The 25,464-nt window shown below is 33.9% G+C and overlaps 2 protein-coding genes across 3 annotated transcripts in view; one reads left to right on the forward strand and one right to left on the reverse strand.

The window, feature by feature from the left end:
• The window catches only part of DHRS7 (dehydrogenase/reductase 7), a 977,513-nt gene that overhangs the window by 77,973 nt on the left and 874,076 nt on the right, over nt 1-25,464 (forward strand). The gene's annotated exons all lie outside the window — the stretch shown is intronic.
• The window catches only part of SLC38A6 (solute carrier family 38 member 6), a 102,997-nt gene that overhangs the window by 40,557 nt on the left and 36,976 nt on the right, over nt 1-25,464 (reverse strand). Inside the window, exons 6-15 of one of the 2 annotated variants that reach the window (XM_050797803.1) lie at nt 22,075-22,153; nt 15,425-15,507; nt 14,883-14,941; nt 9,360-9,425; nt 9,068-9,121; nt 7,160-7,239; nt 6,387-6,487; nt 1,665-1,789; nt 361-505; nt 158-252 (exon numbers count right to left, since the gene is read on the reverse strand). In XM_050797803.1, coding sequence (XP_050653760.1) covers nt 158-252; nt 361-505; nt 1,665-1,789; nt 6,387-6,487; nt 7,160-7,239; nt 9,068-9,121; nt 9,360-9,425; nt 14,883-14,941; nt 15,425-15,507; nt 22,075-22,153 — 887 coding nt within the window. The remainder of the gene's footprint in view (nt 1-157; nt 253-360; nt 506-1,664; nt 1,790-6,386; nt 6,488-7,159; nt 7,240-9,067; nt 9,122-9,359; nt 9,426-14,882; nt 14,942-15,424; nt 15,508-22,074; nt 22,154-25,464) is intronic. The other variant, XM_050797804.1, reaches the window with a different exon arrangement.

Raw genomic sequence — 25,464 nt, forward strand, 5'->3', positions numbered from 1 at the left:
AAACACAATTAGATTATTTGTTAAGCCTCTACTCTCTGAAATAATGTATTTTATATTTTAAAATATATTGATTTTCTTGATGTATGTAAAATAATATAAACTGACAAACTATTTCTTAAAATAGAAGTCTTAAAAGAAAGAAATAAAAACAACCTACCCCGAATTTTTTCCACGAGAGAAAATCCTCTCTGCTAAGTTTAAGATAAAACAATCCTGGGAATATAAAAATCAAACATGTTGATGTACTGGCACCTTTAAATTGGAGGGAAAAAAAGAGAGGATATTGTTGGATTCAGATGTGAGGCTGGGTAACAATTTTATCAATTTTATTACATGAACTTTTTGAAACAGAAAACTTACCAACTACACCAAATACATTTCTAATGTCAGGAACATATATTGCAAGTAAAACGATGATAATATTGAGTGCTAGAGTGATCAAAAAATGGCGAATCCACGAGAATGGAAAATTGGAGAAAAACATCATCATTACAGCTTTTCTGGCCTGTATTACAGAAAAAGAAACATATAGCAAAGAGGAAATGTCAAAGTCCAAATATTTGCTGAGAGAAACATATACAATAACCGTGATATTTTTGCCTCCTACATCATTTAGATTCCAAAAATACAGCATAAACTATTATTATAAGGTGTTTATACACATAAACTGTTTATATACTAACCCCTTCTGTGTAAGCTTCATAAAAATACCTAGCTTTAATGCTAGAAAAAATTTTCACATGCAATTTTTTTAGGTTGCATAATTTTTTTAAATTACCAATAATAAAAATATGAAAAAAACTCAAAGAATCATTTTCATTAAATTCAACAGATTAAAAAAAGACAGACAATTTATAAAAGAAAAAGAAATCATGCCATGGGAAAGAAATATCACTTACTATTTTATTTTATATTATATGTTTTACAGTCTGTAAATATGAAAATATAGTTCACTACACTTCCCACTGCTAAGGGAACAGCAGGTGGTCACATCCCCAAAAAATTTATCCAGTCCCTGCTGTAATCTTGGCACTGCAGCCCACACAGGGAGGAGGCTTGAAGGCCCAGTTCTTACAAAACTCAGCATTAGAGACTTAAGACATCCATGCAGATGCATTTATATCCAAAGCCTTTGTTCCCATTTTCTCAGAAACTCTTAAGACTCTTATATATAGCAACCAGATGCAATGAAAATCTGTTTTGTCCCTTGAATTACAATTCTAGAGCAAATAAAATATTTTGACCAAGATTGAACTAGAATGCTTAAGCGAAAATAAATTTACAATAAACCAGAGGAGCTTATTTTTGCTGACTTGACTTTTTCCTCTTCATGCACATATTTTTTGAAAACAGAATACAGAATTAAAGAGGGGAAAAAACCCCAAAACTTTAGAAGAACTATAGTTTCTAAATTGGAAACAATGCTGTGGGAGAACGGAAAGCTAAACTAAATCTCAAAAAGCACAAATTAGCTTAGTGGCTCACTGTTATTTTTATGCTTTCATGGGGCCATATGCAAGTATGAAGTCTTTGATCAATTACTTGACAAGTGAATAACATATACAAGACTAGATGTGATTCAAGCATTCTATTCTGCAAAGAATTAGTGTTGCCCTATTAGGAAGCGTCCATACTAGGCAACAAAACCCTTTAAGAGTACTTACAGGGAAGTGGATTAGAGGGACTGTCAAAAGCACAGCAAATAGTATGCATAACTTCACAGTCATGACAACAACATCATGTGGTAAGTATTTACTATAACCTTTTAGTAATTCTGACTCCACTTTGTCTGTAGATAAAATAATAAGGATTACATTATAAAGTACTCAGATATCAATAGTAAAAAAATTATTTTCCTTTGCACTAATGGATGGTAACAGATTTTAGATTCCCATTACCAAATCCTGGCCTTTCCCCTAGCCTATGAAACAGAGACATTAATTAAATATCTTCTTGAAACCTAACACTTTTTCTTTTAATAAAAACCAGAATAAGCAGAACCTCTAAAATTAAAATATGACAATGAATATGTATACTAAATTATCTCTTTGGAACCTTTCCATAATCTAAGGGTTTGACCATTTGTGCTGTTTGTTTATAAAGTGCTTTCACATGTGTTGTTGAATTTAGTCCCTATGATAACAATATTAACACATAGGCAGGTCCAAAGGTGTTTAATGATTTGCCTAAGATCACATAACACAAAGTGGCAGTGCCATACACCTACTTCTTTTTGGTGCTAGAGCCAGTATCTTTTCCTCAATACCACAGTGTTTTCTAGAATCTCAGAGTTTGGTGCATGTTACATTTCATCTGTGGATTCATGTTTTAGATAAAAAAGAGAAGTGTTAGGGAAATGTCTTACTTAGTAGGCCAGTGTGTGGTGGTCAGCAATAGGATTTATACATGCCAACCAAGCTTTGCTCCACAGCGTTCTTGCATTCTCACAATGTCTCCCTCACCTCAACTCAAGACAAGGGGAAAGAAGACTGAGGGTGCCAGAAACACTGGATATCAGTGTTTTGTGGGAAAGTATCAGTTTGTACTTAAAATAAAATGGTGCTTTTTAATTTGAGAGTGTTTTAGAAACGATTCTTTGAGGGAAATCAACAACCAAAGGAAACATACCTCTGTTCTCAGGGAACTTTGAGAAGAGATAAGATGAATACATATAGATATGACAGAAAGTGTGATACACACATGTAAGTGGCCAGAGAGTTCTAAACAAGAGCTATGGAGATTCTAAACTGTGATGACACAGAACATGTTCAAATCCCACCAGTTACTACTAACTTAACTTCTCTGAGTCTCTCAGTTCCTACATCTTTAAAATGGGGATGGTAATATGCTGAACTACAGGGTTACTGAGAACATTACATGAGTCAATGCGTGTGTGCTGATGTTCAAAGATGTGGGGGAAGAGATTCTCTAGAAGCAAGGAGCAGCACAAACAAAAGCAAAGGGAATCTGCCTCTGAGAAAATAAGTGGTCTAGTAAGTACTAGAGTGGATGAAACAGTGTGTGGGTGATAGGGCTGGAAATACATTTAAGACCTAGTAATATAGTTCTGCATGGTGTGGCTTCAATCTGGTAGGCCACAGAAATGCAACAATGACTTACAAAGAACAGTGTATTATGATCTGAACTAAGCAGGAGTATGGATAGGAAGAAAAAGAGACCCCAAACAGGCATAACAGCTACTGTTACAATCACTGAGAGGTAAAGAGAATCTGAACTAGACTAGTGATAATGGAAACAGGAGAGAAATGAATTGTCCAAAGTATCAAAAACATACTTTACACAATGTGGGTTTTGGACTAAGTAGGAGACTAAGAAGAGCTAGGAAATCTGGATTCTATTTCCAAATCTGTGAGATACTTGTGAGTCTTTGGAGAAATATGGCAAACTATTTTATTTCCATTTTCTGAATCATAAAATGAGCTATTAACACTTCTTGCCTAACAACCTCATAGACTTTTTAAATGGCCTGGCTATTATGCAACATTTGGGCATTGGCCTGGCTCACCAGAGGAACCCTTTTCTCTTTCTTTCACAGCTGTAATCAGAGCAAGTATCATTAATCTAGGTACATTACCTATAGGTCCCTTTAATCTGACAAATTTAGAAATTAAGCTTTGGGAGCTCTGGATAAAAGGATCCAAAGCAGCTCCTGAATCTTGAAGAACTAGATTTATTACAAATTCAACATAGATGTCACATGTCCACTTTCTACTTTCCCAGGATGAAAACCCTTCTTCTGAGCCAGTCACTCTGTGTTCTTAACTGAGCCATAACATATGTGAGGGATAGAGTACCGCATGCTTCCCCGGATTCAGACAAATCTCTACAAATCTCAGAAAGGGCCTAATGGTGCTCTGCAAGTTATATATGCCATTGAAGTCAGGAGGTGGGCCTGTTTAATACACATTGTCAAACAGGGTATTAAGTTTACAAAGATTATCACAAAGTAGCAGAAAGAACACTGGATTAGTATTCAGGACACCTGCCTTTAATTCTGTGACAGGTCACTTTGCCTCTCTGGGCTTTAGTTGCTCATCTATAAAACGAATTAGAAGCCTACAGTTCAGGCTAGCCCTTATGATAAGATCTCAGGTTCCATCAGCAATTTCTTCCTATGACACAAAGCTCCTGTTATGAAAGATATGATCAAAGGCTTTTCTTGGTTATGATTCACAATCCAAGAGCAAATCAATATCTGCCTCTTCTGTCTTTGGAGAATAACTTACTTTTGTATCATTTATTCTTTCTATCTATCTATCTATCTATCTATCTATCTATCTATCTATCTATCTATCTCTAGTCATCCACCCATTTATCTGCCTACCTACCTACCATGTGATTTTCTTAGATGTGTATTTCTCCATTATATAAAATTTGCATACTCTGAAGAATTTGCATTGGTGGAGAAGGGATTAAATCAGAGACAACATAATGGCTTTACTTGATAACTAAGCAAATCCTTGTCTAGGAAACATGCCATCTACATGATGAAAACCTTTAGCCTTTGTGTTCAAGCAACAATGTTAGATAGATAGATTACACGTAGATACATACATAGATGGATGCCTACAGCTTAAGTGAGTCATATTTTTCCTAAAAGATCGATCACCTTAACAAAAACTTGGAATAAAGGAAATCTGGCTTCTACAGCACAGTTTCTGAGGAGACAGCACAGCAATAAAGGCACTGGCTTTGGAGAGAGACAAAACTAGATTCAAATCCCAATTCCACTATTAATTGGCTTCAAGTATCTGGTCTAATTACTCAACCTAAATGAACCTACACTTAGCTTGCAGAGTTGTTATAACGATTAAGTTAGGCAGTATATATAAAATACATGCCACTTGCTTAAATGTTAGCTCAATAAAGGTATTAGCTTCCATCCCTACTCCACATCCCTTTCAATTTAATACAGCTACAATTTTTTTTTTTTTTTTTTTTTTTTTTTGAGACGGAGTCTCACGCTGTTGCCCAGGCTGGAGTGCAGTGGCGCGATCTCGGCTCACTGCAAGCTCCGCCTCCTGGGTTCACACCATTCTCCTGCCTCAGCCTCCTGAGTAGCTAGGACTACAGGCGCCCGCCACCACGCCCGGCTAATTTTTTGTATTTTTAGTAGAGACGGGGTTTCACTGTGGTCTCGATCTCCTGACCTTGTGATCCGCCCGCCTCGGCCTCCCAAAGTGCTGGGATTACAGGCTTGAGCCACCGCGCCCGGCCATACAGCTACAATTTAATACAGCTTCTAAGCACCTAATGGTGATTCATGTAACAGTTTCTCAGCCAGCCTGGATATTGGCAAGCCATCTGAGGTTTCTTCTAGATAGTTATATTTATCCATAAGGAGAAGAAGGAGGTCAGTTTTTTGGGACTTTTTCTCATTGCTGAGGATCCCTAAATATAACAGTGTTTGTGCCAGGTGGCAATTTTAATAAAAGAAATATATAGCTATTCCACTATAAAAAACATATTTGGATCCCAAGAGACCCTGTTATAGTATCTTATTGACACAGAAAAGTCTTATTGAGTTCAAGTCTGTATAAAAACTAACAAACCCAACATCTAAAAATAAAGTTTATATATTTAAGTAATTTTGTTTTATTAATGATGAGCAGAAAAGCTTGACAATCTGTTTTAACTTTCTTCGTAGTGTCTCTAGCAGGCACCATGCTCACATTGGAAATAATGCTTTTCCTGATGGTGTACACAGAAGTTTACTTTTTCTTGAGGTTCTTATCAGAAGAGGAAAAAAAAATCAACATACAAAGCAGACTGTTTTTGCAAAAGAAATAAAACACAATTTTATTTTTGTTGCATAAATTTAAAAGAACCTGTAAAAATAATTAAGGAGAAAGGTCATGGTGCATCATAGAATGCACATCTGCTGAATCCTGTGATAATTAGGTCTGAAGGCAGAGATGTCTGACATCTAAGTATACAGCTAGAGCCCAGTGTAAAACCCTTTCCTTTCTCAACTTGTTCTTTTGCAATTAAGATGACTGACTCACCCAACCCCCACATTTCTGAATTAGACTAATATATTGAATTCAAAATTTAAGAAAAACAGAATCATTAAAATTGCACATTTTTTCTTATAGGAAGAATCAATGTCCCTAAGCCTGACGTTTTACTTAAGTGTTTAAGAAAATTTTCATCTAAGAAGTCATTAATCTTAAACCTGAACTACCTTTCTAAAAGAAAGATAATCCAATTGTTTAGGCCTCAAGAACTACCACAGTTCTGCATTGTAATTTGGTGACCTGAACAAATTAACTTAGTAATAAAAGGCATCAGTAAAGTCTATACATTGGCGTGAGGCCATCTATGTAACTATTATTTTGTCATCTATAATTTTAAAATGTACTTACCATAAAAAGTGAGGTAGCCAAAGAGTGCAGATATAAAATAAATGAGAAAACTTAAAGCAATTGCTGTATTGGTAACATTCTGCATTCTTTTCTTTGAAGGACTAAAAGACAAAAATGGCAAAGGTAGAATAAGTGATCTGAATTATACGTAAAGAAGTAAGTATGTCCTAAGCTGGTCGAGAGAATTCCTCATTCAAGAACAACTTCATCAATAACTACACACTAGAATTCCTCATTTGAAATTAGTACACATAAATTATGCTGCTTTTTTTTTTTTTTTTTTTTTTTTTTTGAGACAGAGTCTCACTCTGTCGCCCAGGCTGGAATACAGTAGTGTGATCTTGGCTCACTGTAACCTCCACCTCCTGGGTTCAAGCAATTCTCCTGCCTCAGCCTCACGAGTAGCTGGGATTACAGGTGCCTGCCACCACATCCGGCTAATTTTTTTGTATTTTTAGAAATACAAAATAGAGTAGAGACGGGGTTTCACCATGTTAGCCAGGCTGGTCTTGAACTCCTGACCTCAGGTGATCCACCTGCCTCGGCCTCCCAAAGTGCTTGGATTACAGGTGTGAGCCAGTCTCAAAGATTACACTTGTAGGAAACATTCTCACCTTGAACAGAACTAACTCTAGTTTGTTTTGTTTTAAACTAACACTTAGGATCCACTGATGAGAGGAAAGGATTAATAAAAGAGAATGTCATTCAATCTGAAAGCCCTAGAGGTAAAAAGAAACACAATATATTTAAAATATTCCAGGATTCTACAGTACCTTTGAAGTTCACAGTATATGGGCAATATTGAGGTATGGCAGAGAAATGAAAAAGCCATGGTTGGTAAGGCATATGCACTCTGAAAAAAATTTTAAAAAGACAAAATTATTAAATGTCGCTCTATTGAAGCCATTATTTCATTTGACAAAAAACTCAGTTCTTTAAAAAATCAATTTGATTACATTTATTTCATCTTTAATGAGTCCTCTCTTTATAAAATAAGAATTTTTTAAAAGAGAAAACACTTGTGATCACCAGCAAATATTTTATTTGAAGTAGGCTTGCCTGTACTAGCCAGAATATTTTTTGTTTGGTTTCCCATACCATGTTGCTTTTACTACAATCACTACTTTTACATTATCTGGATAAGATTTTTAAAATTACATAAGATAAATAATATTTAAATGAGATAAAATAACATTTTAGAAATGTTCTTTTTAAATTCTCAGTCTTCTAAATGTATGCACCATTTAAACGTATCTTTTTACTCTAAGCAGAACTAATAGTTAATACTCTTGAACCTGCTTCCATGAACTTAATCCAAGGGAATACCGAAAATATTAATCACATTTTAATATTGCCAGCATCTTTGATTAGGATCTCTTTCAATGGGAATGAATATCATTTATTCTAGACCTACAAACTCTTAAGAGATCCAATGTAATATACAAGTATAAGGTTTTGTTTTTATTATTAGAATACTTAAGAGTCAGAGTAAAGCAAAAGAAGTTACCATTTAAGTGAAAATACCATCTTTACCAAATAGATGATGGTGATCTATTTTTTCATTTCTGCTCTAAAAAAATTTCCACTTAACTAACTTTAGGCTCTTAAACAAAAGAAATTCCAGAAATGAAGACCTATCTTGGGACATAATGCCTAGAGTCTTAAAATATCTGAAGGGGTTTAGGAGAGAGGAAGTTGTAGTGTTTCCTGAGGCTGGACTAGGAAAATGAGAGTTTAATTCACAAATTCTCTATTTCATATATTGCTCAATTTCCTGGCTTGTCAATTATCCTACCTAGATCTTTAAGGCACCTGGAGGTCTTTACCATGTAAAAGATTTGGTAATCTCCCTTTTGGACCAGAGAGATATTTCTCATTTAAAAACTAAAGATAAAAAGGAAAATTCTGCATGGTGAAGTAACCACACCAACATTCTACAGTAATAGAGTTGTACATGAGCAGGGGGGATTCTAGCATGTGGGACCTATACAAAATAGCATTTCAGCAGAGTCAGAAAGTATAGACGAAGAGGCTTGCAGCAACAGGGAAGACTTTGAGCTCTTCTAGAGTGGTAAAGCAGAGACCATCCATGTCACAGTTCTTGTCTCCTCTGCTGATGCTTAGGGGCTCTTACAGGCATTTCCAGTATCCTACAGCTCTTAGAGAAGGCAAAGGGACTTGGTCTCCTAGTCTCTACTCCTGGCATCATAAATTTCAACTTTGGAATGTTGGCCAGAAGATATATTGGCAGTGCTCAATCCCTAGTCCAATGATGAGGCTGTTTAGCTACAGACCAAGGTTCTACTCACAGGGGAAGAGTTTTTGATATAATTGGCTATTTAGCTTTACAAGTCCAGAGGGCAACAGGAAGTCTGTATACACAGAGGACCTTATTGGCCAGACCAGACATTCGGTAAATCTGTTCTTTTAGGCAGAGGCCCATTTACAACAGGCTCCATTTAAAGGCATGCCAGGGGAAAAAAAAAAAAAAGGTGGCTGTTTCATAATAGGCCACCCTGTGTTAAATAATAGTATTCTTCTGGTAGGCAATCCTATACTTAGCACTTTCATGAAAATTAATTAGTTACAGGTACAAAGACCTAAGAGACCCTGTTACACAAACCTCTTAAAACTTGAAATGTGAAAAATCAACTAAAAGTATCTGTTAATAACTTACACACCTCTTTGGAGAAATGAAAGAGTTTTGGCTTACAATCATCTGTAGCATTTGAAATCTGTTTAAGAGTATTGAGGGGAAAAAGAGAAACCAACAGCCATTAAATTTCAGAATATATCAATAAAAATGATGAATTTATTATTACGAGGCTTTCAAATCAAAGTATTTCAAAACAAAGTTCTAAAATGCAATATAGCCATTACTTTTTCATTAATCAGAAAAGAATCATTAGTCTTTCTTTTCTTTTTAGTTTAAAATAAAAAGGAAGAAACTGAAAAGAAAATATCAGCTATTACCTGGAAGCATTTCTCTACATAATTTAATGTCAGAGGACAAGGGATGGACCATTTTTTAATTACTACCTAAAAAAGTAAACAGAATCAGCACTCAGATCATTTCTTATAAAACGAGTAAGAAACTGAATTTAAATAGGTCAGTATCATTTCAATTAATCTCATGCCATATCAAATCAGATGCTAATAGAAGACTCTCTGCTTCTGTGACTTTTCCTGGTTAGAATGGGGTCAACATTTAACAAGGTCACCTGTGGCAGGGAGGGGGTTGGAGACTGCAGGGTGTTAAGTAGAAATCTCCCCCATTAAAGACTAAGGGTACTCTTGTGTCAACTTTCAAAATTCCAACATCATCAAGGCATTTTTTTTTTAAGTGCAACTAAAAATAGGAACATGATGTTTTCAGTGACTGTCATACAGGAATATGGTTATTTGTGGAGCAGGTATTAGTGAATAGAGAAACATTTAATAGCAGTTTACGGAAAGGCCACAGGAAGAAATAAGTAGAGACGTTATACACAGGAGAAGCTCAGGGATTTCTGATGTATGCATTAAGTGCTGCCCCTCCTTACTTTTACAGATTTGAATTATTTTTGGCGAATGTGGAGAAAGCTGGCTGGAATAAGAGCATATAGCTAGGGAACTCCAGCTGGTAAAAATACATTAAAAAAAAAAAAAAAACATTAAAAGAAATCCAGAGGGATGCTGTTTCCCAGAATTAATCAATGAAAATGTTTCACGTTTTTACTCTTAATTGTGGCCATCTTGTTATTAGACCTATAGCTGTGGCTCTGTCAATATTACCATTGTTGCTGTTGTTTCAGGGCACATAATTACTCTGTAAATGTTTGCTCCAGGCTGAATCCCAGTGCACAAAGGGACAAGAAAGAATAAAGTATTTGTCCTTTGTAGGAGACCAATACGTAAACACTATTTCTATTCCTACTTTGTATTTACCCAGTTTTGGATTTTGACTAATTTAATCAAAATTTTACACACTGACAAAACAAATATAAGGCAAACACATACTTTTAGGATTAAGTTAAGGAGTGAACTAAAGAATCACTTTTAATTAAAAACCTCACCAAGAAAAAAATTACTGTATAAGGATAAACTAGACAAGTTGCTTTGACATTTCTAGGTAAGTTTCAATATGACATAAAATGAAACAGTCAACTTACCAAAAGAAAATAACAAAATCAAAAGCAATAATCTCACCATCATTATCTTGATAGGTTTTCCAAAAAAAAAAAAGGATGAGGATGGGGTGAGGGTGAAACTGCTCCAAATTCAGTTTCTTTTCTTGTTTTTTTAAGACAGGGTCTCACTCTGTCACCCAGTCTGGAGTGCAGTAACAGAATCTCAGCTCACTGCAACCTCCACCTCCCAGGCTCAAACCATCCTCCCACCACAGCCTCTTGAGTAGCTGGGATTACAGGTGCGTGGCCATCATACCCAGCTAATTTTTGTGTTTTTTGTAGAGACGAGAGTTTGCCATGTTGCCCAGGCTGGTCTCAAACTCCTGGGCTCAAGTGATCTGCCTGTCCCAGGCTCCCAAAGTGCTGGGATTACAGGTGTGAGCCACACTGCACTGGCCCAAATTCAGTTTCTTACATTTTCACCTTACTAACAATGGTAGTGTTGGCAGAAAAAAACATTTACTGAGCACTTGCTGTGCACCATGTACCTTGATAAATTCTGTATGTGAGCTGCCTCATTTATCAGTTATTTCTTAAGCTTTCAAATCAAAATATTTCAAAGCAATGCTCCAAAATGCAATATTATCATTAATTTTTATTAATTAGAAAAAAATAAGTAGTAGCCTGATTTTATATTAATAGTTTAGTTACTACAGCTAATTTCTCTGCAAAGATCCATCCCAACTCCAAGCCTGCATGGTGGTATGGGGTGGATAGAGATGATGTTCCCCAAAGCAGAAGTACAGAACAGGAGTGAAATGAGACCCAACAACAAAGAGGAAAGATTAACAGGAAGTCCTTGCTCAGGTTGGTAAGAAGATGTCTTGGGGTTGGAATGACAAAGCAAAAAGGAGATTAAGTATTAAAAATATTTGTTCACTTGCACAAAAGGCCTCCCTTCCTGCTCTCTGCTCTAAGCCCTTTGCATCTTTTGTGGCTCAACTCAAGTTGTATTTCCTTTAAAATCCTCCTTTACTCTAGCTCTCAGTGAGCCTTCTCTTCTCTCAACTCTTGAGACTCTTATTCTGAAGCAAATATATCAATACTTAATTATATATTGCACACATTGTTCTCTATGTTTGAAAAGAAATTTATCTCCCCTACTAGATTGACAGATCCTTAAGACTAGTGTCCAGGTTAAATTTCCACACCCTAAAATGTCTAACATAGTGTTCAGTAGAAGGAAAGCTTCTGACTAAAATCCATTTAAATAATTCTCTATTTCAGGCCAGTGCAGTGGCTCACACCTATAATCTCAGCACTTTGGGAGGCCAAGGTGGGAGGATCGCTTGAACACAGGAGTTAAAGACTAGCCTGGGCAACATAATGAGACTCTGTCTCTACAAACATTAAAAAAAAATTATCTGACTGGGCACGGTGGCTCACGTCTGTAATTCCAGCACTTTGGGAGGCGAGGCGGGCAGATCACGATGTCAGGAGATCAAGACCATCCTGGCTAACATGGTGAAACCCCATCTCTACTAAAAATACAAAAAATTAGCCGGGCATGGTAGCGGGTGCCTGTAGTCCCAGCTACTCGGGAGGCTGAGGCAGGAGAATGGCGTGAACCCAGGAGGCGGAGCTTGCAGTGAGCCGAGATGGCGCCACTGCACTCCAGCCTGGGTGACAGAGCGAGACTCCGTCTCAAAAAAAAAAAAAAAGACATTATACAGGCGTGGTGGCATGCGGCTGTCGTTCTAGCTACTCAGAAAGCTGATGCAGGGGAATCACTTAAGCCCAGGAGTTTGAGGCTGCAGTGAGCTATGATCATGCCACTGCACTCCAGTCTGGGTGACTGGAGAGAGAGATTCTGTCTCTTAAAAAAAAGTTGTCTAATTGGATTACTGACCTATTAAAACGTTGCTTAGAATACTAATCTGCACTAAATATAGAACTTTTAGAACGAATGGTAATTCGTTTGTGTTCTAAAATACACCAAAAAAAAGTAAATTTACCACAAAAAGGTAAATCCATCTTGTTGGTATCATTCTGAGACACTGATAAAATTTATTTTTAAAATTGTAAAATATTTTAGAGGGGGCAAAAATTTAGGTTAAATTTATTAAATGAAAATCAGATCTGGGAGAACAGATAAAATATAGGTTTTAATTTATATTATTCAAAGAATATAAGAAAATAATAGTTTCTGAACTGATTTTTTAAAAATGGGATATAAATACTATACATATTTACAAACACATATTGACAAAAATAATAAATGAAAAATTGGTATCCTTCCAAAATTCTGGGTTAGTATACATACGTTTCCTTTTCCTAACCACTATGTATTTTAAAAGCTAACATTCAGAGAATCTAAAATAAACATGGCGGCTGGGCATGGTGGCTCACATCTGTAATTCCAGCACTTTGGGAGGCTGAGGTGGGTGGATCACTTGAGGTCCGGAGTTCAAGACTTGCCTGGCCAACGTGGTGAAACCTCATCTCTAGTAAAAAAAAAAAAAAAAAAAAAAAAAAATTAGAATGCACCTGAAATCCCAGCTATTTGGGAGGCTGAGTCAGGAGAATTGCCTGAACCCGGGAGGTGGAAGTTGCAGTGAACTGAGATTGTGCCACTGTACTCCACCCTGGGCAACAGAGGAAAACTCTGTCTCTAAATAAATAAATAATAAAATAAACATGCCAATTAAAAAGAGCATTTAAAAAAGCATACAGAGTGTTCTTCATTGCCCCACTGTAGATTAAATTTAAACTGTGCTCACAGGTAAAAATCTGAGCAGATGGTTTATAAGGCATTACAATAAATGTAGAATATGGGTATTATTTCCATATGACTGCTACAGTAGAAATCTGCATTGAATTAAAGAGTATCTGTCATGACAGAAACAAAACTGCAGTAGACATATCATATCAATACATTTAATCTGCTTTAAGCTATTAGCTATGAAAACTAAATTACTCCTACCTATGCAATGATTGCATTGTCAATTATCTGTGAGAGAAAAATTCAGTATGTTATCTACACTGATTCTCTTTAATATCCATACATTCATTTGCATATGCAGGCCACTTCTAACCACACTTCTCCACAATCAAATTATGATGGAAATATTTAGTTTTTTTCTTTTTCAGTATGGAGCCTACAAAGTGTATGTTCAATTTACTTATTTGTAAGATATAAGTCAGACAACTGGGGAGAGAAGAGGAGGAATGATTTTAATGTTGTTAAATTCAACAAATGATTAAATGCAAACATTGTTAAATGTTTTTAGTTTTAAGAGCATTCAATAGAGGATAAATGCTTATATACACTAAAATCAGAGTCACTTCCACTTTGTTTAAATAATTTAAAGTTATTTTATCCCTGTGTCTCAGAAGATAGCTTAGCCTAAGTTAAATGCACCCTGGGTTGTTTTGACAGCTTTGAAATCTGGCTCTATAATATGGCTTAACTACTGATGTGCTGCCCTGGTCTTACATATGGCTGTTTTCTTTCATGCATTTTCAAAAACAAGAAAGAGTTGAACCAAGCTCATGAAAAGCTCATTTGGACATGTATATTCTTGGAACGTTAAAAATGTTTAATTCTACTTAAGGTTTGACACTTAGATACTGATTATGGAATAAACTGCTATACAAAGAAAAAAGACTTAAAAATTTTCACACAAAGGTACTATCTTTAGAATGTTAAGATGTTTTAGAAGAATTCGAAGGAAATAAATTTAAATTCTTTTATCTTTATATTATTTTATAATATCAAAATAAGTTAAATTTGTCATCTGATAATTTTATATAATAAAAATGAGCTTATTAAAACATAAGGAATATATCCCACATGTGAAGAAAAATATTAATTTGTAGCAGTGTTTTTATGAGAATTTATCTATGCTGAATAAACCAGACAAAATAGGAGATTCAGGCAACCCAGTTCTTACTAGATCTCCTCAGTGTAGCCCCAGAAGCTCTGTTTATTTCATTAATGGAATAAAGTTTCAAGATTAAGATGACTAGTCTCAAATAGATTTTACAGATTAGAACCAGACTGATTCTTCATACAATATGGTACAGGAATAAATTTATACACCTACACAAAGAATTACACTCCATCTAAGATTTTAACAGAATTGCCATGCTTTCCTCTCTAGTTAACCACAAGAAATGCTGAATTTCAAATGCTGTTCTACCTAAGCCTTTTCAAAATAGATACAATGAAGGAAATAATTTAATGGAACAAAAGTTCTTTTAATAACACAATGAAATAAAATGAGATACCCTTCCCAACGCAAAACAGTTAAAAGTAAGAAAGACATTAACACAATGAGTCCAATTTTAGTGAGGAGATAAGCAATGTATTATATTTTAAACTTACCACAAGAGCAAAGAACATCATAAAGAAAAATGATAAACTACTTGTGTAGCCAAGAAAGCCTGTAAAGTAACAGTAAAATAAAAAGCAATTTATAAGGAAAGTGATTTTAACATACAACTAAAACTATACATCTTAGGCATGTTTTCTATTACAGTGGTTGGTATCTGGGGCTTAGAGCTCAGAATAACAACATTCCAACTATCTGTCACAGATCATTTATGTAGCTCTGTACAGCAGAATTGGAACTGGCTTACCACTAATGGTACACTGTAAGGAAAGGCTGTTCTTTAATGTTCCGCCGTAAAGATTTTATTTTAGTGGGGCAGACAAAATACTACTGCAAACCAAGTAATAGGTTAACTAGGCAGGGCTGAAGGCTGAACAACCTAAAATAAGGCCAAGTTTAAAATTATTCACAACCACCATGCTTCTGCCAAAAATGTGGTACTGTGAAATTTGAAAGCCCCTTAATATTTCTCTCTCTTTCCCTCCCTCCCTTCTTTCCTTTCTCTAAACAAATAATGTGCTCTATAAAGACTTACCTATTTTGGGAAGAAGTGCAAGAGGGAACACGATGCCAACACATATGATTATTAGCAGTGTTTGTCCATCAAGATACCAATATCTATTAAAAAAAAAAAGTTCACTTTAGGCACGGGACTCCACTGTTTGTTCTGACACACACACATACACACACACACACACACACACACACAGAGTTATAACCATTAAAACCAGCTATTAGGAAAAGCCCACCTCCTTTCATTAAAATGTTCTTGTGGGATCCCATTATTCTTATTAATGAATTTACATTTAGAAATGCATAAAAACAAAGAGACACCATTTCCAACTACCAAATAAATATTTAAAAATAAGATAATAGTCAACATTAGTGAGGAGTGATGAGGTATGCAAAAAGCTAGTGAAAATGCAAATTATATAAATTATCTTTCTGGAAAGCAATTTGGCAAGAGATATAAAGAATTTTCAAATAATTATATACTTGAAAACACTTTTATAAAAGACTACTAAAAATAATAAGAACAAAGACTTTTTGTAAATTTTTATTTTATTTTACTTTAAGTTCCGGGGTACATGTGCAGAATGTGCAGGTTACGTAGGTATACATGTGCCATGGTGGTTTGCGGCACCTATCAACCTGTCATCTAGGTTTTAAGCCCTGCATGCATTAGGTATGTGTCCTAATGCTCCCCCTCCCCTTGCCCCCACCCACTGACAGGCCCCAGTCTGTGATGTTCCCCTCCCTGTGTTCATGTGTTCTCACTGTTCAACTCTCACTTACGAGTGAGAACATGCGGTGTTTGGTTTTCTATTCCTGAAGAACAAAGACTTTTATAAAAAGATGTTTACTGAAAACATTTAAAATAATAAAAATTGAAAACAAACCTTCAAGACCATGATAATTTTGAAATAAAATATACTGAATATTCAGTAAACATCATATGTGTATACAGCATGATAATTTTGAGGAAAAACATAGATGCATTAAAAATGGAAAGAAACTAAAATGTATTGATAGCCATTATCTCTGGGTGGTAAAATAGTAGGTCATTTTTCTTCTTTATAGTTTTCTATATACATTTTTCCAAATTTCAGGAAAGGGCATTAATTACCAATTGTAAAATATTAAAATTTTCATATAAAGGCATTAGAATACAGAATGAGAAAAAGGTAGGTTAACATGATTTTGTATTTGTTCATTGAAAAAAACAAAACTGGATGCACATATAAAGCCAGAAGGATATACTTAAAATACCAGAAAGTAGACATTTTTATGTGATAGCAATATGAGCAATTTTTATTTTCGCCTTGTTTGTATATATGTGGTTTCAATTTTTCAATGTGAGATATCTATGTAGACATTTTTAAAAGTTAAAGTTAATTAATTCCCCAAGACCTCAATAGATTTGTATGTAAAGGAGAAACAATTCATGAAAGAAATACAACTAGTAAATACACATGAAGAAAATCCAATCACTGATGCTAATTAAAGAAATAATGAGACTGTTGCAATTAATCTAGCAAAATTAGTAAACAAAAATATTCAAGGATGTGGCACAATTGGACTTCATACATTGCTAGTGATCTTGCCAATTAGTACTATCTCTTGGAAAAACAATGATTATATGTAGCAAGAGCAATAAAAATGTAGGGGCAATCTACTCTAAGAAAATAAAATAGAGAAAATTCTATGTACATGAAGCTGTTGAATACATTATTATAATAATGAGAAGCTGGAGGAAAATTCTATATATATCCAACATCTGAAAATATTTAGAACAGCATACTCAATGAAATGTTATGTGGCTTTAAGAAAAAACACAATGAATAAAATGGAAAATGATGATGATATGAATATAATTATTAACTATATTTTTTAAAGCTTTTGGGAAAAATTCAAAAGAATTAAAAGGACAGTGACTAGGTTAGAGATGTTATGCATGATTTTTATTTGCTTTTTTTGCTAAATTTTATCGTAGCTGTCAGATTTTTACACTGAAGTGTATACACATACATACACATGCACAATAGTAACAAAGTAAAACTTATGCAAAAATGGGAGCTTGGGGCATCAAAGACCAATAGAGACTTTTTCAAATTGTTTGGCAGATAACCTCAAAATTCCCACTTTGCAATAATGCATCCTCTTTCATTCTCTATCAGATAGCCAGTCTCCCACTGCCACGTTAAATTAAGCAAAAGTCTTCTTCTATATGGATTTCAACCAGTGGCTTCTAATATGAACTTAGTTGTTACTGTTGGGTGCTGACAACTTCCTCTTTAACAGAACAAGAGAAGGAGCAGCAGCAGAAACAGCACCATGACAACACTTTTCCCTTCTCCACCCTAATTTGTGTCATTAGGAAATACATATGCCAGAAACTATAACCTATGCATAAGTATTTACAGATTTAGTGGGCCTGAAGCTTTGCTCTCTCCATTTGCACATGCCCCTCAATTCCTGGTATGCAGGAAGTACTAAAAGAGTACACATATTAATAATACAAAAATGATACTCAACATGTTTATCTTCTAGTCACTCTTGAGTAAGAATCAAAACAGAAATTTCAAAAGATCTTTCATTGAGGAACACCTGGCAACCAAATTTCTGAAGCTGGCAAAAGGCCCAGGGCTCTATGTCTGAAATGTCTTTCCTTCTGGGACCCAATATTAGACCCAGACAGTTGCAGTGCCAGGAGGAAAAATGCCCAAAGGAATACCAAAGTTGATTCCATCTGTTAGTTTTGCTGTCCCTCGTAGATAACAATACTGCATTATACCCTTGAAAATCTATTGAGAGTGCAGATTTCATGTGAAGTATTCTTATCATAATAAAATAAAACAAAAAATTATAAGCCAAAAAAAAAAAAAAAAGGTCATGAAGCTGAAGTCGTACAAAAGGGAGCATTTAATCCCCAGGACCAGGACTCTTTTCTCCTGCGTAAGAATAAAGGAACACTTTTTGAAATTCTGAACACCACTTACTTTATACTATTTCAGATCACAATTCATTTAATGCCCATAAAAGTCATATAACTGACCAAAGCACTGAACTGTGGGACTGAAGATAACTTTACCTCCTCCCAGCAGTAACTCAGAACCACAGTTATGGAATGTTAGAGCTGGAAGAGCCCTTAGAGATCATCTGGCTCAACAACTTCATTTTATATGTCTGTAAAATCAGCAAAAGGAAGATGATGATCTTAGTCACAGTAGCAATGGAAATACTTTCAGATACTACCTCGTTTATTTCAAGATCATGCTTTGCATTCTCCTTTTCATAGGATTGAACTTTAAATTCTTAATATAAAAATAATTTTACTGTAAAATACAATTTCTCTATCCTTGGCTTGGCTACTGGTTATTGTTAATCATTTCTTATCCTTAATAATTCATCTTAATAAAGCCAATTGTAAATACAGTGCTTTTCTTTACCATTCATTAACAATAAAGGCAACACAGTAAAGCACGGTAAAATTAGTTTAGATTTCATGTGTGTGTCACAGACAAATGAATTGTATTTCTCAATGGATATTTTCCAAAGAACAGAAATTATTAAACTTACAAAATAAAACTGCCACCTGAGAAAAACAAACTAGTAAAAAGAAATCTCAAAAAGTACATATTAGATACATTTATTTTGTAAATAAGCATTTTAGAAGAATGTACTAACTTTAATTTTTTCCTAAGCGGGGAATAAAGAACAATCTAACAGAACTCCTGTTTTCCTACTGTGGTCTAAATATACATTCTCTTTAAGCCAAAAGAATTAGAGTAAAAACCTTTATACTTCCTAGAGAACTTGTTTGATCTGTGGATTTAATCCTGTATGATAAAAATGTTCCAAGTATGAAATATAGAGTATAAATCCTTAGCTGTACTGCAAATGCTTTGGCATGCAGATGTATTTTTCCATATTTTAATGAAAACCAGATTTATTTATAAGTTGCTTTAATTTCATTCTCGAAAGGAATGGAACAAGAGTATCACATGTTCTGAATTAGGATCTTACTCACATCCAATACCAATTATGTAACTAAAATGCAAGACAACTTAATTGTGTCAATCATATTCCCCTGACAAGATCATTAAATGTTAACAGAGAGCTTCCAACTTTAACAGTCATAGATTTTAAAAATGTAAGTTATTCTATGAAATATATAGATATATCATGAAAGTTCAGTATAAGTATTATAGCTTCTGACATCTATTAGATTATTATGAACACAGTTTCATTTTGATATCTTTATAAAGATTTATATTTCAAAGGTACACCAAGCCTGCAGATAACCCAGAAAATTAGCACACCTGAAAGATCATAATTAAAATTTATTGTAAATCAAACCCTAAAATAAAAGTTTATCAATATCATGTTGATCTCATAGAATACTGCCATGTAAGTCTATCTAGAAAAAAAACTGTCTTTTATAGATAGTAAAGTCAATTATCATAATATTTGTTTCTTAATTATTTTCTAGCATGAAGCTTTCAAGACTAATGATTTATCTGCGTTCAAATAAGTTAATATAATTAGCCAAAATAAATGAATATATATTACATTTAAAACAAGATAAGGTTGTTAAAAAGACGTACAATTTTAAAATGTAACAGAGATGATGCAAATTGACCACAGCATTTTGAAGTATATGATTTAAAAAATCTATTTCTAACATGTAAAAATAACATTTTAATCAATTTTCTATTAATATGACTGAGATGGAAGTTCATTTTAATTTTTATTTAAAAAAAACAAACAAAAAATCAATGCAGCAATGTAAATCATTTGCCAATTATTTAAAACGAAGCTATGGTAAAAATATCACTTTTAGAGAAAGAAGACCTAAATTTCAATACCAGTTCTGCCACATACTACTTTAATTATTTCTAAAATATTACTATATTTACAATCCCTTCTCTTTCCACCGACATGTGACAATAAAAGAATACAAATAGGAGCCACGAAATTCAGGACCAAGAAAAAAGAAAACACATGTGACAACTGTTGGAATTAATACAGTTATATTAATTCAAATGTGTCACATTTGACTCTGAGCTTCCCGGCAGTCAGGGCAAAAAGGGAAACACCACCTTTAATATAGTAATTATTAGAATTTCTTAATTCTCCACATTTACACTGAGCTATAAGTTTCTGTATACACATGCTTGTTTATACACATGCTATTAGCATATGTATATATATCTTACTTGATCATCCCAGCAACTTTAAGAAGGCAATATTGGTACCCCCATTACATCACATAAAAAAACCTAAGGCTCCAAGTAACTTATATAGTCAAAACAAGTTAAATTAAGTTCCTGAGATTATTGAATATGAAATGGATAGAGCACATATCTCCTTACTCTTAGTCTAGTCCTCTTTATTCTACCTCATATTGCCTTGATTTCTTAACCCTAAAATATAAATTTCTCGCATAGAATTTGAGTAATAGAAGGTGCCCTCAATGTTTTCCACAGCAAATACAAAAATGAATTTTACATAGCTATTTCTAACAGGAATTGTTTATCAACCTAAGGATAGAATCAAAATGTAACTAGATAAAACTGTAGCTAAAATAAGGTAGTTGTATCAGATGTGATAATGAATGTGGAAACCTCATTAATTGTAAAGTATCATACAAATGAACAATATCTTCTGATGAAGAAAAATCATTTAGGACTTCTATTTGTCTTTTTTAAACTAAATTTTCTTGATGGTTTCTATTCAGATCTAAAGTATACCACACTTTTCTTACAAATATGTATTTGCAGTTATCTAAGTAGAATTCTTTAATGGAAGCTGAATTGTAAAAGCTAAAAACTAATTTTTGAAATCTTTCCTTGCATTCCAGAACAACTTCAATTATTGAAGCAGAACAACCCAATATTCAAATCTAAAAGTCTGACAGGTTTTGTATTGTGGTTTGAAATTTAACTATGTGAAATAACTTGATGGCAATTAAAATGATTTATCCTGTCTTTTCAAGTTCATTTTTCTAAAATTTTCTTGTTCTACACAGTGAAAAGAAAAGCACAATTAATTTTGTTTTTTCCCTATAAAGAGGCAAGTCAAATATAAGATGCATTGTTTTAAATAAAGATAAAAGAGATATGACATGGTTTAGCATTATTTATAATATTGTTCAAAAACAGGAAATGAAACAATTAAGTCCTTGCAAATAATTTATTTTTTTGCCATGGTATACAATAGGAATTTCAAACATGTGTAATTGTAACTGCCACATTTTTTATCAGTATGATTTGCTGAGAAGTGACAGCAATATCACTCACTCCCCTCCTTTGTTTAAGACCTGTACTGTCAGTATATTCAACCTTCTCCCATCCCCAACCCCAGTCTTGCGTATCCCCAGAAATTTACCCTTTACTCCTCCTTAAGAGCGTCTCAATCTCAGATCTGTCTTAGCCTACCTCACATCCCCAAGGAATGCAAGGGTTATATCTGGTGCTTCATATGGTTCACAGAACAGTGCTTTCATATGGGTAATCAATAAACGTTGGCTGAGTAGTTTCTATTCTATTACTGCTTCATTTCTGCCTAATTTGTAAGTGTCTTCAGGGCAAGGACTACATTTATTTTACTTGCCACTACAGCTTAATAAATATTTACTGAATTAATAAATGAATGGACACAATGTAAAATGCTTTTTCTTACCTACTATAGTCTCCAGTCAAAAATTCTGCAATAGCAGCAGGAAACTCTGTTTTAATAATTAAAAGATAAGATGACATAGCTGCAAAAGAATAAAAAGTGTTTCTATTAGAATTCTATGATTTTTTAACCATTTAAAGAATAATCCATCTAGGAACACAGATGTCCATTAAAGCTATGACAACATATGAAAGATTAACTTATAACACACTATACCAAAGAGATACACACCCCCCCCCCCCACACACACACACACGAATAAAGATAAGTAACTGTAGAGAAGAATAATTGTTAAGTACATTAAGTATCTTTTGTTTACATTCCAAGTCCAAAGCAAACTAGGTAAGAGAAAGGGTCTTGATTTCAGGCTACTTTTAAATGGAATTTGTACAAAGTTTTACAAAAACTCTCTTATATGTTATCACCTCTTTTAAGGCATTAGAGGTTAGTTTAGCAACAACTGACATAGACACAGAAGTTTAATAGGTATGACTAGTAACTGGATTATTTGTTCCTCTTACTACAGAAAGATGCCTCCTCACAACAGAGAAGTCTCATTCCCTCTGTCCCTTTCTTTGCCTCTCTACTATCCACCCCTGCATTATGAACACATAATTATAGGATAAAAAGAATACATAATGAATTACATTTAAAATCAGTCTCTAAAAAGAGAGAAAGTTCAATAGAAACCATTAAGTATATTAAAAAGACAAAAGTTCCAACTTTTATTCCATTTTATTAACAGGGTTCATCTATATTACAATCATAACCTGAAGCCAGCATTATTTCTCACATTTAATCTAACAGAGTCTGAGAAATAACTAGCTTTTGTAGCACTTTAATAATGATCCTAATTCTGATGTAGCTATAACAAAATTCTATAAAAATACTAGGAAAAGTTTTAATATGGTTATAGAATACAGAACTCATTCATATGTAAATACTTGAGTTTAAGCTTAAATACTTAAATATATAGAAACTCAGATGATTTGCAGTCAGAAGTTCAATTTAACAGAGTAAGAGTCTCTTTCCCCACAGAGATTATGTTTGTGTATGTTGGGAGCGGGGGGCAAAAAGAAAATGCCCATGAAGAATAGAGTGTTTGGGAGGCCACGGCAGGCGGATCACGAGGTCAGGTGTTCAAGACCAGCCTGGCCAACATGGTGAAACCCTGTCTCTACTAAAAATACAAAAATTAGCCAGGCATGGTGGCACGCGCCTGTAGTCCCAGCTAACTTGGGAGGATAAGGCAGGAGAATCGCTTGAAACTGGAAGGCGGAGGTTGCAGTGAGCTGAGACTGCGCCACTGCACTCCAGTCTGGATGAAAGAGCAAAATTCCATCTCAAAAAAAAAAAAAAAAAAAAAAAAAAAAAGAATAAAAAGTATACTTTGTGTGCACATTAATTTTATTACTTATTTATTTTTCAGGAAACATTTCACTTTCTCCTTACAAAACTTACAAAAACTAAGAACAAAAATGAATGCCAAGTTTCAGTGGCAAAAATCTGGGGAAAAATTGATTAAAAGGCTCAAATAGTTTAAGAAGAATGTATATTTCTCAATCAACATTATTTGAAAGGAGCCGAATTTCATGATTATAATGATATGTGACCATTTAACTTGAGAAAAAAAAGGATACACGCTAGTTTGTGTGTAAATTTGTATGTAGATAGATAATACTACAAACATACACACACTCTCAATTTTTTTTAGTAAAATAACATGTATTTATGGCAAAGTAAAATTTAGAACAGTTAAATAATCACTTCTTTGTGATGAAAATATACATATACATATTTTTTCAGTTTACAATGATTTCTTTTTCCCTAGCAGAAGTATAGCTATGTCTCAGTGAGTTGACTAAAACCCACTGAGACATTTCTGCAAAATCTTTTAGTTATGGGGTATTACAACTGATTGTATGTGAAAATGTGTTCTGTATTGTTCATATTATCATAAGGAAAAATGCTATCAATTTGGCACAGAACAGAAGGAAGGTTTAGATTAACTTTCTCCATTCAAGGATTTGGAGATTTTATAATATTTTACCGATTCCAAAGAACTCTACACATACAGTGCAAAGACAAAAATTGTGAATTGAATTTTCTGAAACTGTCCTAGATTTACTTAAATATATCTTGTGAGAGAGACAGAGAGAACAGAAAAAAAGACAAAATACCTTGAAAACAAGGAAAGCCGACTTCCTATAAAATGTAATTTATTATCTGCCCATCTTTCTTTCTTGCTTGGATTAACCCAACACCACATGCATTTCTGAAGTTTCAGACATTCATCTCTTTCAGTAATTTTCTATTATTTGTTTTGGACCTTTAGCTGTAGAAAGCTTCAGTGAATATGAGATCCTATTTCTTTCTAATATAATATCTTTCATTCTTTCCAGAATTTCTATTAGCCTCTAGCTAATCATTTGATCACTTTTATCCTCTGTTGTACCCTTAACTCTTTGGTTTTCAAATGGGAGTACTATTTCATTAGATTCCAGTCTGAAGAATCATATATATTTTAAGAAATATGAACTCAGCAAACATGTGTTTCTCTCTCAAAGAAGACCTCACATACAAGATACAAATATAATAAAACGTACAAAACATTGCTTCTTTTCTAGAAAACGTTAGTATATATTTTAAGAGCTACACAACCACAGAGCTTACTATAGGGGAAAACCCACACAGATTAAGCCAGTAAAACAAAGACCACTACCATTCTACTCACTATGAAAATTATTTTTTTCTTAATCACAAGTAAACTTTCATGTAAGAACTAGCACTTTAACACATTATATTATATATAATACAGAGAAGAAACAAAAAGATTACTAAATACAATTAAGTTAGGAAATATATCTTAATTAAATTCATACAAAAGAACATCAGCTCAATAAAATGAACGGGAAAAGTTTTAAAGATATACTATTGATAGGAATGCTCATATTGCTTTTGTTTTTAACTAAAAGGTTTACTAGATCAAATAGCTGGCTGCCACACTTTTTGTCTCGTGTCTTTTATAAATGGCATAAGAAAGTGTTTAAGCACATATCTTTCAGATCAGTCATAAGGAAAAATTTGTAAATGATTTTGGGTGACATCAACACATAGTATAGATTCCTTAAACAAGACACATCATGTTCTACTCTCAATTAATAGCTGCAATTGGGTCATCCACAAGAGCCATGCATATAGTTAAGTGACCCCAAACCACCAAAGCCAAAATCAGTGACAGAAGATATACCTTGATGTCAGGTATTCAGCCACTATAAATCACTTAGTTTTACCATATTAACTAAACAGGTATTCTTTTCTACTTAATTTTAAACATAACTAATAGAACTCATTTAATAGAAACTTCTCTGGAAAAAAATAAAACATCTGTCA

Source organism: Macaca thibetana, chromosome 7 (genome assembly GCF_024542745.1).
Source record: "Macaca thibetana thibetana isolate TM-01 chromosome 7, ASM2454274v1, whole genome shotgun sequence".
In the NCBI taxonomy this organism is placed as follows: Eukaryota; Metazoa; Chordata; class Mammalia; order Primates; family Cercopithecidae; genus Macaca; species Macaca thibetana.